We start from the raw sequence: 12,913 nt of genomic DNA, 5'->3' as shown, positions 1-12,913 counted from the left end.
AAATGTCAAAGACCAAGTATTATTCTCACTTGGTGTATTCCAACATTGTGTGTTGAAAAGTAACAAAACTTTAAAATTGTGCGTAAAGTAACAGAAGTTTCAAGAGTTTAATGAAAGTAAAAACACCCTTTTTGCAGAATAATCTGTGTGCTTCATGTCCGTGAAAGGCTTCAGACCTGAAGTTTCCTCCGATTCTAATATTATTATAGTGAGAAATTACCTCTTTCTCAAAAAACGTAGTACTTAAGAGGGAGTCGTTTCTCTCTTTTTGTATGCCATCAACAGCTCTCCCCTTGCTCATTATCAAGTATAAAAGTTCGTATATGCTAATTTTTGAGAAATTACCCAACGAGTCAAGTGCCTTTAAAGGCAGTGGGCACTATTGGTAATTTCTCAAAATAAGTATTAGCATAAAACCTTTCTTGGTGACGAGTAACGGGGAGAGGTTGATGGTATAAAACATTGTGAGAAATGGCTCCTTCTGAAGTGCCTTTGTTTTCGAGAAAGAAGGAATTTTCTACGAATTTGATTTCGGGACCTCAGATTTAGAACTTGAGGTCTCGAAATCAAGCATCTAAACGCACACAACTTCGCGCGACAAGGGTTATTTCTCTTTCATTATTATCTCGCAACTTCGATGACCGATGGAGCTCAAATTTCAACACAGGTTTGTTATTTTATGCATATGTTGAGATACACCAACTGTGAAGGTCTTTGACAATTACCAATAGTGTCCACTGCCTTTAACGGGTCAAAGTTTAGACAAGTTGCACCAACTGATAGTTGACACGTGGATAAACGAACGCGTTGAGATGACAAGGTTAAAACCCTCGATGTCAAGGGGAATTTCCTTGGAAAGGTACAAGCAGAAAATCCTTTCAACTACTAACAAGCTATTTCCTCAAAACATGATTTCTTCCGGTTTTCGGGTAATTATAAGAAGTGACAAGGTTTTTCAAGATTAATTTACATGGTTGTTAGAGGTTTTGAAGACCGCAATGCATTATTAATTAAAAGCGTATGAGCTTTGTCTTACTTCTCTTTCGTAACCATAATAGTTTAACTTGTCCATGGTGATGTCATTCGTAACGTAATCGTTAAAAAGTTAACAGTATCGGATTCAGAGGAATTGGGGATACCTAACCCAGCTCAGGTCAGGGCTCAATTTCATAAAGCCTGTACAAAACATTATACAAAGTTTATTTCGACACTGGTGCCCCACTCCTATGTGCTTATCAACGAGATTTGTTAAGCAGTATTCTGAAATGTTTTTTTTTCTTCTTATGAAATTAGGCCCAGGCCAAGAGCCCAAGCCTGCTTGTTGAAGGTTGTGACCGTTAGAAATTGGTACAAGAATGTCACGAAAATACGTTTTTACATGCTACAGCACCCGGGCAACAAATATTTTCAGGGAAGCTTTCTACTATCATTATCTTCAAACTGTGTAAGTTTAATATAAATCTGTGGACATTGTGTTTTTGTCCCACAAAAAGTACCAAATACCTTTTAAGACAAATTTGAATATTTGATTGTTTGTTGGGGTAGTTGTTTGTATGTTTTGGGGGGTTTGTTTAATTTTATTTTTAGCAACCTCCCCATGTTTCTGCCTACACGAAAGCGAAGCGAGGATGTCACCACCCTGTCTGTACAAACACCCGGATCCATTCTGTGTAAGCCCTCGCTTTCAACAGATAGACACCCAACACATGACACCTCTATAGCTTTTGGCTAATATTTTTACAAAGTTTCAGCATTGCAAACTTGTAATTAGCTATGGGTACACACAACGTACACAACTGGCATTTGTTTAAATTTCCCGTTGCAGCACGTGTACATTGGTGCATTTTCTTTCATTATGTAGCAGTCATCTGTGTTTGTACTCCGCCAGGCAGCCACATCAACAGAATGTCACGGTTTGTTTATGCCAGCCGCAAAAACAACTTTTTATAACAATACAAACTTTTTACAACTTTCCCCAATCCTTTCATGAGCTCTGGTAACCCATTCACAGTGGGATAACAATACTATTTATGGGTGAGTCTCTTTCATTATCCAAGGCGGAAGGCCCCCAAAAAGTCAAGGTTGATACCCCCTATTCATTCCGGACCGTTCCTCTCATTAATAATACCCGCACAGAACCGTCTGTGACATCTCAATGCTGGGCTTTCCCTCTTCGTTTTGTCTCTATGACTAAGCGTGACGTCAAACTGGGTTTCGGAAGCATAGAGCCATGAAATATGATCGAGCCAGTCGAACGAAATTCAACCCAGCTGTTGTATAGTTGAACATACCCTTCTTGGCTATGGTATTGTAATGGGTTGGTGTACCACCGCAAAGTTTGGGCCAAAACACCCGGGGTTACCATGCCGACTGGCTGCATGACGTCACGACTACCGGTCGGGGCCCTGTGAAAGTATGCCACGCATGCCTGAGGATCGCGTGACGTCAATCCAGCTGTAGGTATTGTGCTCAACACACCACCAAGGCCAAGGTTGGGGTTAAGTTGAATGGTTTTACTACTCGGTGAAGCCATCCGAATCAAAACAAAATTAAAACATGAACTTGGTCGTCTTGGCAACCATTTCCTGGTTGCTCGGAAGTGAAGTGAAAGTCTGCCAAGGCATTCAACTTACAAACTTTCAAAAAGTGAATCTTTTTGTGTTGCTCTTGGTGGTACCTCGAAATACGAAAAGCAAGATCGAGACTTAATAGACGCAGATTTTGGTCGAATACTATAACGCGTATTTCCTGAAACGATCAAATCTACAATATTGGATAAACTCTCGTGGTATCGGGAACTATAAAAAGTGCAACTGTCTGCGCAAGTGGAGTTTCATTTTGTTTTTAGTGTGTAATAAAACTTTGCAATGGCATTTTGTTTTGGTAATATACTTTGAGTGATTAGATACTATTACATTGATATAGGGCGACTCGAGGAGTTTCAACTTTAAGGAATGTTTTGGAACTATAATAAAGTTTGTTTTTTGGTTAAAAGCCCGGACGTCCTAAAAGCCAACCGGATTCACCACAATGTGACTCAAAGTTTTATATCCTTTACAATTATTTTTTTGTCTGATGTTTTTTACTTCTTATTTTATTTGTGTACACGCCAGGGCGTGGGTCTTAATTTGAAAACAACATACTGAATGTTTCGTTGGGACATGTTATGAAAAACGGAAAGAAACTGGTGATCCACCTCTTCGAAACTTCAGTCCTTATTCGGACAGTCTGAGACATGATGAAAGGAAGTGACGCTACTTTCACGGGGAATTTCCTTGACAGGGTGAGCCTCATATAGGCCTATAGGATATTAACAATTATATTCTTTGTCTTCAAGTTCTATTATAATGTATAAGTTATGTGCATATCACCTATCGGGTAGTTTTTATAAAGAGTAACGTTTCTGGTGGAATCCCCCGATTGCTTTATTTTACACGGGGAAAAAAGGGAAATCTGTTGCGTGTGTGCTTGACGACTAAAGATAATATGCATTTCTTAGAATTCAGTTTTTCAATAGAGTTGACAACTTGACGTTTTGGTGAAAAATTAACGAGGTTCATTTTTTGAAGTGCGGATCGAAGAGTACAATTAAATTAAATTAAATTAAATTAAAATAAATGTACGTGTTAATCATTATGAAAACTCGTGTACCACCGCCATTACAGAGGGTACACACTGTAATAAAAGTGGTAAATTGTCAAAGACCAGTCTTCTCACTTGGTGTATCTCAACATAAAAAAAGTATAAAATAACAAACCTGTGAAAATTTGAGCTCAATTGGTCGTCGAAGTTACAAGATAATAATGAAGAAAAACAACTGTCACGGAGTAGTATGCTTTTAGATGGCAGATTTTAGGATTTGAGAACTCGAAATAAAATTCGCGGAAAATTACTTCTTTCTCGAAAACTTCAGAGTGAGCCGTTTATCACAATGTTTTATACTAGTTTCAACCTCTCCCTATTTATCGTTACCAAGTAAGGTTCAATGCTAAAAACTATTTTGAGTAATTACCAATCGTGTCCACTGCCTTTAGTCTGGTCTGGTCATATAATATAGCTTTTGTATCTATCAAGAAGGTGCTAAAGGCGCTTGAAAAACATATACACTTTAATGGCAGGTTTAAATGTTTCTGCCAAAGGAGGCACTTTTATGTAACAACACCTTTTAATTAGGTGTACACAAAGTCCTGCGGCGCACTCTACAGCCACTGCCAGAAACGAGGGCAACCCGTTCTCTTATCTTTCATCAATAAGTGCACTGGGGTGGATTTCACAAGGAGTTAGGACTAGTCTTATCTCGAGTTAGGACCAGTGACTCGTTCTTACTTAGGACTATCCATGCAATTTGTATATCTCCTAGGACTAGTCCTAACTCTTTGTGAAATCGACCCCTGGGTTCTTTTACGTGTATTTCATAACACGAAGGCATTCCAGTTCAATTCATTTCCCATGGCCTATCCCTTACCACGGGCTCTATCAAAACTGCAACAACAATACTTTTTACACATTTCTAACTGATTTTGAGGTTTTGATTGTTTCCTCGGTCACTTAGTGTCGACTGAATTGATTGTGTCAGGTGGTCAATGGGAATCGTGTCTAGGTTCACAATCTATTTACTTAGTCATTTCTTCGAAAGGTGAACCTATAGTGAAATACCCCCAAAGGTATATCCGTGCTGATACACCCAAATACTAGGATACAAGTACTTCGATTTATTTTATGTACTTTTGTCACGGCACGTGACAATTTGCATCCTGAATTTGTCTTAATAATTACAATTTGATCACACAGTCAAAAATAAAATACGAAAAGTTAACAGTTTCTGACGGTCTGTCGTAACATTGTGTATTTCTGTGGGTTAGTTTCCTCAAGGAAGTACATAAGAAATGGGTACAGTTTGACAGAAGGCTGATAAATTAAAAGTACACGTCACAGGAAAACAGATAACATACAAGCAGTATCTTTTTATACAAACCAGTCCCTTGCGTCAATTATTTATTGAAAGTGCCGCCCCTCGTTGAAATGCCAAAACTCTTTTGTTTGACTTACAAAAATTGTCAGATGGGGCACCACTCACCATTTCTCGCTAAAAACTAATCTAAAGCTGGTTTTCACGTATCAAGAGCGATTATTAGTTTAAAGGGTCCATGTAACTTTTGTAGGACAAAAAACTCAATGTCCACAGATTTACACTAAACTTACACAGTTTGAAGATAATGATAGTAGAAAGCTTCCCTGAAAATATTACGTGCTGAGGTGCTGTAGTTTTTGGGAAATGGGTAAAACAATGTCATGAAAATAACTTTCGTCTCATGAGACGAAAATTATTTTAATCATTTACAAACGTATTTTCATGACATTGTTTTACTCATTTCTCAAAAACTACAGCACCTCAGTTGGTAATATTTGAAGGGAAGCTTTCCACTATCATTATCTTCAAACCCTGTAAGTTTAATGTAAATCTATGGACATTTTAAAAAGGTACCCAAATCCTTTAAAAGCAGTGCTCATTTCAGTTCTCATTCACAGACTGCCTTGACATTACTTGTCACTGCTGTCAATATTTAATAACTTTGTTATTCATCACCTAACAAACAGGCCCGGCGTAAAAGTTTTACCCCAAATTTCATTATACAAGTACACAAAAAAAAATCACCAGAGCATATTATTATGTGCACAAAAAAGGTTATGGTTAAGTGAACAGCTACTTATTTTTAGGTTCCATACACAATACCTTCACGGTCTCGCGTGATCATTGGAGCTTTTTAACAATATTATTAATCATAAAAAAATAGAAAGAAAAACATAACCATGGAGACTGCACACTCGGCTAAACAAACAACTTTCTTCCGGTGGTAAACAAATTGTTTTCTTCCACAGCAAAACACAGGTATTTTTTATAAAGAACTATCAAAACAACTTTGGTCACAAAAGAACATGAGTGCATATTATAAGGAAAACAAGATTGTGGAATGTCGGTATTGTGAAGGCATCAAAATATATTTGTAAAATTTGGAAAAGACGGAGAGGTCAGGCGTTCTTTTAACTGCTCTGGTCTAGGCCTCATGAGGGGGAAATATGGTTATATCTGGTTGTTGAGTATGTACTCTCTAAAAGAGTGAAAAGGCACTCTTTGAAGAGCCATATGAGGGAAAACTGTTTTTCGATTAGTCTTCCACTCTTTAAGATTGAAGTGAGTTGCATCTTTTTCGATTTTTCACTCTGTCCTGGAGTGAAACCCCTCTAAATAAAAGAGTGAAATAACCACACTCTTTTTAAAGAGCCATATGAGGGACAATTCGAAATGTTAAGAGTGATGTTTTCAGTAGTATCCAGTGCTCGTTTTTGCTCAGCAGAAAAATTATTTAGTAGTATTCAATGCTTGAGCATCTCTGTGAAATTGGCCCAGACTGTAAAATATTCATTAATTCTGATATATTTACCTGTGAAGCTAAATTATAATAGCTAGCTATAATAGCTAGCTATAATCTGGGAGGGTTTAGCCTTTTTCTAACGTGTATGTGGGGGGAGGGGGGTATGTGACAATTAAATTAACCCGAAAACGTCAAAGAATGCCCCGAAATGTCAATGATTTCTCAAACAAAATACATTTTCTATTTAATGCTATTTTCCCAGACGTTATGGACTAACAAAATTGTCTTACATAGCCAAATTATTGGCGTCCGTATTGTAATGATACAGAATTGAAATAGAGGGTCCTTAATAGGTAAAAGCGCGGTCATGATGAGCCATCTTATCAAACTGCGTAACCTCGGAAAGATTATGGCGTGGGCCCCATTATGCATAATGCCATTACTGAAAGACACTGGACACCTTTGGTATTGTCAAAGACCAGTCTTCTCACTCGGTGTATCTCAACATATATGCACAAAATAACAATCCTGTGAAAATTTTTAGCTCAATATTGGTTGTCGAAGTTGCGAGATAATAAGGCCCATGGAAGAAAAACACCTGTCACACGTGTGTGATTTCAGATGCTTGATTTCGGGACCTCAAAATCTAATTCTGAGGTCTCAAAAATCAAATTCAAATAATATTTAAGTGGAAAATTACTTCTTTCTCGAAAACTACTTCAGAGGGAGCCGTTTCTCGCAATGTTTTAGACTATCAACAGCTCTCCATTACTTGTTAACAAGTAAGTCTTTATGCTTACAATTATTTTGAATAATTGCCAATAGTGTCCAGTGCCCTTAACACCAAGTTGGTCTATGTTATAGGTTAAATGTTACCGTAAAGAAGTGTGTTATCACTCATTTATTATGTATCGTAAAAACATGATCAACTCGGCTCACCGCCGCCACAGTCGACTGCTCGGTATAAATCGAAATGCAAAGTCAGCCTGTGATAAAACAAATTATGTCATTGAAATATTCAATACATACGGTGTTGTAATTATTCATTTCAAATCACACACGAGGGTTTTTGGATATTAAAATTTCATGTTTGTAGCCTAGGTCACCCACGTACCCAAACACCCCCGTGATGATTTCCACTTCAACAAATAATTGCATCAAAAGTGCCTCAGTTATTCATTTACTGACGTTAGAGGGCGCCATGTCCCGTTGTCGGTCAACGTGATTATTTTATACCAAAAAGAAACTGGTGCACATGAAACTGTTTTTTAGTTGAGATAAGATTAGATTTAGATTTGGGTTAGATATTGTCAATAGATTGAAGTTACTTCTAATGCTGTTATGATTTGTAAGCTATTTGTTCTTAGATTTGTCTTGTAAACTCTGCCCCCAGTGTATCACACCTCTTTGTGTGTGTGAGGTATACAATTTCATAAAGCTGCTTTTAAGCAGAAAATGCTGCTTAGCAAGTTTGTTTGCGAAGAAGTGCCAAGCAAAAAATGAGCTGATAACCAGTGGCAACAACCAGTTGCTCTAGGCAACTTTGGCAGGTTATTTGTTTCTTCTTAGCAAGTTTGTCCCTGCTTAGAAAGTGTTTGTGCTCTCCAGGCTTTATGAAATTGGACCAAGTGATATTGTTCATCCTCTATGCAATTAATTTGTTATTACATCTAAAAAAGAGAAAATAGAATTAGTTGTTGCAAACTGTTTCCCAAATCCAAACCAAAGGGGACCTATGGTAAACTCAACTATGGTATAAATGCAAAAATATGTACCCCAAAATTTCCACCCTAGTACTAGAAGGGGGGGGGGTTCTCAGTTTGGTCTTTATTAACCTTGGAGAAAAACTTTGCTAGGGTTATTAGGATTTTGCATGGCGGAATACGATATATGTAGAAAGGTTTGCGGTAATACCATGTATTGACAGGGTTGTAATGTTAGACCATTTAACTATTTGTGTACATCAATGAAACTTTATAATTTGTCTCTGCCTGGTTCGACTCCAACTAAAACGAGCGAACAATTATCTTGTTACTGTTATTATAGATTATATTTTATTCATCAATACATATAATTTACTGATAACAAGCCTGACATGTTAATCAAACTAAAATACACACAAACTTATAATTATAAATTTATCAAACTAAATAAACACAAACTTATTATACATTTATATTCAAACCAAACAATACTGCTTGCAGTTATGAACACAGGCCTCCTCTGTAACATTTTGATTAAAATCAGTGTAAAAATTGGGACTCTTGTGAAAGGTATTGATACAATACTGCATAGTGGAAAACTCAAATTGATTTAGATCGATTACCATAACATAATGGTAACTAATAATAAAATAATATTAATAATAAAGACTTGTAAATGCACACGTACATTGTATCCACCCTGTTGGGTGTTCAAGGAATAATGTTAATTCAAAGTCCATATGGTAAAAGGTAATGATAATTGCCAATTTAAAGATGCTATGTCAGATTTTTGGCCCCAAACATTAAAAAATAGAGTTTTTTGAGTGAATGGTATTTCAAAGAGTATCACCCGCTCTAACGGAAAAAAAAACGTTTACTTTTAATGGTCAGGAACCATGACAAAAATTTAGAACGTTTCTTATAAAACACATAAGAATTTTGAGCACTTTATTTCACTGCTACTAATAATTGGCGAACTTTTTCGAGCAATGGCTCAAATGGAAGCTTGTAACTTTCTCGACCCCCATCAAAATACTTGTTGAATTTTAAATCAACATTTTGGGGTCAAATCGGCCAAAAATCTGACATAGCATCTTTAAAGTTCATTCATTGCCAAGGTAAAAAACTCACACAATCTTCATCTACAGGTATAGGAAAACTAATCAGGCCAGACCGATGTGTCCCTCATGCATTGAGCGTAATGTGTAAAAGTATCTGACAAGCAATGCATCAATTTCATGTACAGGCATGCAACTGTAACTTCACCCTAAAGGAGGAAATTACTTCAATGATTTTGTATAGTATTTTTTCAATTTTGATAAAACTGAGAAAAGAAAAAAAAGAGGAAATCATCTATTTCTAGGAAAAGTGTATTGCATATACTGGCAGCTGGCTATCCGTAACGACTACATAAATGTGTGCATTTTAGTTGACATGTATTTTTTTATTGATCCAAGAGGAAAACATGGATTTCTTGCTTCAATCTGGCAGATTTCATGCATAATATAACTTTGGGTTTGTCTCTATTCATTAAGATTGTAACACACAAGTTTTCAAAATAATGAATCACTTCTTCATTGTACAGAATGTACAATTTCAGCTGCTTTAAACTTTACAAACATTTATAAAGGTATGTGCATGAATGAAAGTCATAGAATAATTTTTCAATTAACATTCAATTAACTTTGATCTTCTTTTACCAAATGAAAGGCCCTCAGAAATTATGATTTGAAGGCTGGGTGTCTGTGTGGCTATGGCAGATGACAGTTAGTGTCCATTTAAAGACACTGGGGTGGATTTCACAAAGGTAGTCCTAACTTAGGACTAGTCCTAGGCAATGCTAAGAGATAGGACCAGTCCCAAGTTAGGATGAGTTACTGGTCCTAACTTAGGACCAGTCCTATCTCTTAGCATTGCTTAGGACTAGTCCTAAGTTAGGACTACCTTTGTGAAATCCACCCCTGGACACTATTGGTAATTGTCAAAGATCCGTCTTCTCACTTGGTGTATCTTAACATACGCATGAAAAAACCTGTAAGGTTTAATGATAATGATTATATTTTGAGTAATTACCAATAGTGTCCACTGCCTTTTAACATTGCTGTTGCTGTAGCAAATAGTCAAAGCCACAGCAAAAGTTACCCAATTAGGACAGCCCAACTTGGTCTAAGAGGTGGGAAAGCAAATAAAACATGTGAAGTACTACTATTATCCATTCATTTTAATTATTTAAACCATAATTTTAAAATCAAATTTTAGTAGTACTTTAGCCACAACTGCAGTATGTATGTAATCATAACGCACTACTGTTGTGACAGTAAGGCAAGTTTGACCAAGGATTCAATCATTCATACAAAAAAAAATTGACTTAGAATTCAATGATTCATACACAATATTGTTCAAAGCCCGTTTCATACTTTCTGCAAATGCTTTGTGCGAAGCAAATTTTCTTGCATCACAATCGGAAAAACAATGCGTACTGATAATTGTGTTACTAAAATAGGAAGTATGAACTGGGCTGTCGTATACAAAAGTGGGATATGGCTGTCTTGCCATAACCATTACTTTGCCAATTGGCAGTTGAACTAGTATTAAGCAATAATTGTTTCCACATGTAACTCCTCAAGGTTTGATAATTAACAGGTCTGGAAATACACCGAGGCAATGGCCTCTCTAGCTATTGCCCCCTGGACTTGGCCTTGGTGTCTCCTTAAAAGTTTCCCATATACTTCCTTTCAGGTTTTCTGATGGAAGAGCCCTTTAGCATATGCAATTGGCTTTGCGTTGCCCTCTTAAAGGCAGTGTACACTATTGGTAATTACTCAAAATAATTATCATCATAAAACCTTAATTGGTGACGAGTAATGGAGAGAGGTTGATGGTATAAAACATTGTGAGAAACGGCTCCCTCTGAAGTGACATAAATTTCGAGAAAGAAGTAATTTTCCACGAATTTGATTTCAAGACCTCAAGTTTAGAACTTGAGGCCTCGAAATCAAGCATCTGAACGCACACGATTTCGTGTGAAAAGGGTTTGTTTTTGTTTCATTATCTCGCAACTTCGACAACTGATTGAGCTCAAATTTTCACAGGTTTGTTATTTTATGCATACGTTGAGATACACTAAGTGTGAAGACTAGTCTTTGACAATTACCAATAGTGTCCACTGTCTTTAAAGATGACATTTCAGACCTGGATTATTTTAACTGACATGATAATAAGTAACGAAAGGTTCATCAGGTTGTTTTGCATGTATTAAAATAGACAACAGCTGTACAGTGTTAATTTTTTTCCTTTGTTGTTTGGTTTTAACTCTCTCACTTAAATAAAGTATTTGGGGCTAAATTAAACCTAGTAATTGGGGCGCTATATACTCCTTTTTTGGAAATGTTGTCATCATTATCGGTCGTGCTAGTACGACCGATAATGACAAAGCGGAGTACAGAGGAGTGCAGTGCCCCAGTTACTGGGTCTAGGGCTTAATATGTTGAAATTTTGGTATAACATAATTTCTCGTGCATGTGATTGTTACAACTGTTCCAAATTGACAGGTGGTCCGAGATACGACTGCTGGTGACACCAGAAACTGGATGGCTGCGGAATCCTCAGCAACCAACGAAGGTCGACTGGAGTTTCCTTCAATTTCAAGTTCGAGGAGGAGAAGGGTGTTTCTGTGTAGTAAAGGCAATCTCGCCCGGTGTCTGGGTCATACGGTGGTGAGAGAACATCCAGGAAAGCTGCGGGACCATCAATTGACTCAAGCGAGTGCACGTTTGACTCCATCGGACTTAAAACGCAGGGTTTACTCTCTGGCGTTATTATCTTAGCTTCTGCTCTTTTTCGAACTGGGATGAGGTTTCTCATTAGTTCTTCATCAGATTCAGAATTGGGAAGAGCCACTCCGTCAGAATCTGGGATTTTGATGCTGTTCACCTCATCTTCAGTTAAGAGATCATACGATTGCATCCGGATTGTGCCGGATAGTACTTTGATAACACCATGCATTCCATTGTGGTCATGAAGGGGAAGTCGACAGCCGCGCTCAACCACAAAAACACCCATGGACACGGCGCTGTTCTCCGCTATGAACATGTAGCCGACCGGAGCGGTGGCCGGTACCGGTGGCGAGGCATTTGTGGTAAGGTCTACGCCGACATCAGCAGCACGGATTCGATTCACACTGGCACACAGAGACTCCAGTTTGTCCAGGAATACATGTTTGTCTCCTTTATTGACGTATTTGAAAGTTTCTAAGGCAAGCTTGGCCACTTTTTGGATCGGTTGGAGGTTCGCCATGTTGGTGTTGTCGGCAGTCACGTAGTCGGAGCATAGACTGATACCTTGCCATAATAAAATAACAAATACCGAGTTTTTGGACAGGGTACCAAACCATCCTAAATGACTTTGTGTAATGTGGAAAAATTATCTTAATTTGTCACATATTTCTCCCATCTTTACACCTTTTAAGAAATAAAAATAAAGGGTGTATTCACCAAACCCAACAAACAATCATTCATAATGACAAATAAACATAATTCAATTTATATCCTTTGTATTTAAGTACGAGCCTTTTTTTGTTAGTTAGAGGTCAAAGGTTAAAAGCTGTCGATAAACAGAATCGAATGTCAGTGGTCTGGGCAAGGGAAGAAATTGTCGATTGTTTTGCACCATTTTAAAAGGTAAATTGTTATGTTTTACACGTGAGAATTCATTATTGTGAAGCTGAATTATTTTGGTCACCCTAGCAGTTTAATTGTTCAGTAATTTACCGCCGTTTAAACAGAATGGTATTGTTTTTTACATGATGGTTTTATGCTGACGAAGAACCGGCAGAAA

At 37.3% G+C, this 12,913-nt stretch overlaps 2 protein-coding genes across 3 annotated transcripts in view; one reads left to right on the top strand and one right to left on the bottom strand.

The window, feature by feature from the left end:
* LOC139941104 (bridging integrator 3-like) overlaps positions 1-12,913 on the top strand; it is a 96,053-nt gene that overhangs the window by 65,150 nt on the left and 17,990 nt on the right. The window contains exon 1 of one of the 2 annotated variants that reach the window (XM_071937535.1): positions 12,688-12,756. The exons of the other annotated variant lie outside the window; for it this stretch is intronic. The gene's annotated coding sequence lies outside the window, so the exon portion shown is untranslated. Of the gene's footprint in view, positions 1-12,687; positions 12,757-12,913 lie in introns of those variants that run through there. 2 annotated transcript variants of the gene reach the window in all.
* Positions 8,440-12,391, bottom strand: LOC139941006 (2-aminoethanethiol dioxygenase-like). Its single transcript, XM_071937418.1, has one exon. It carries the CDS (start codon positions 12,371-12,373, stop codon positions 11,606-11,608), a length of 768 nt encoding a protein of 255 aa, XP_071793519.1. The 5' UTR covers positions 12,374-12,391; the 3' UTR covers positions 8,440-11,605.

This window comes from Asterias amurensis, chromosome 8 (assembly GCF_032118995.1).
Source record: "Asterias amurensis chromosome 8, ASM3211899v1".
Taxonomy (NCBI): domain Eukaryota; kingdom Metazoa; phylum Echinodermata; class Asteroidea; order Forcipulatida; family Asteriidae; genus Asterias; species Asterias amurensis.
Note: the sequence above shows the minus strand (reverse complement) of the source record. Positions and strands in the feature narration are given on the sequence as shown.

Coding starts and splice junctions, on each gene's coding strand:
- LOC139941006 (XM_071937418.1), bottom strand. CDS start 12,373: ATGGCGAACCTCCAACCGATCCAAAAAGTGGCCAAGCTTGCCTTAGAA.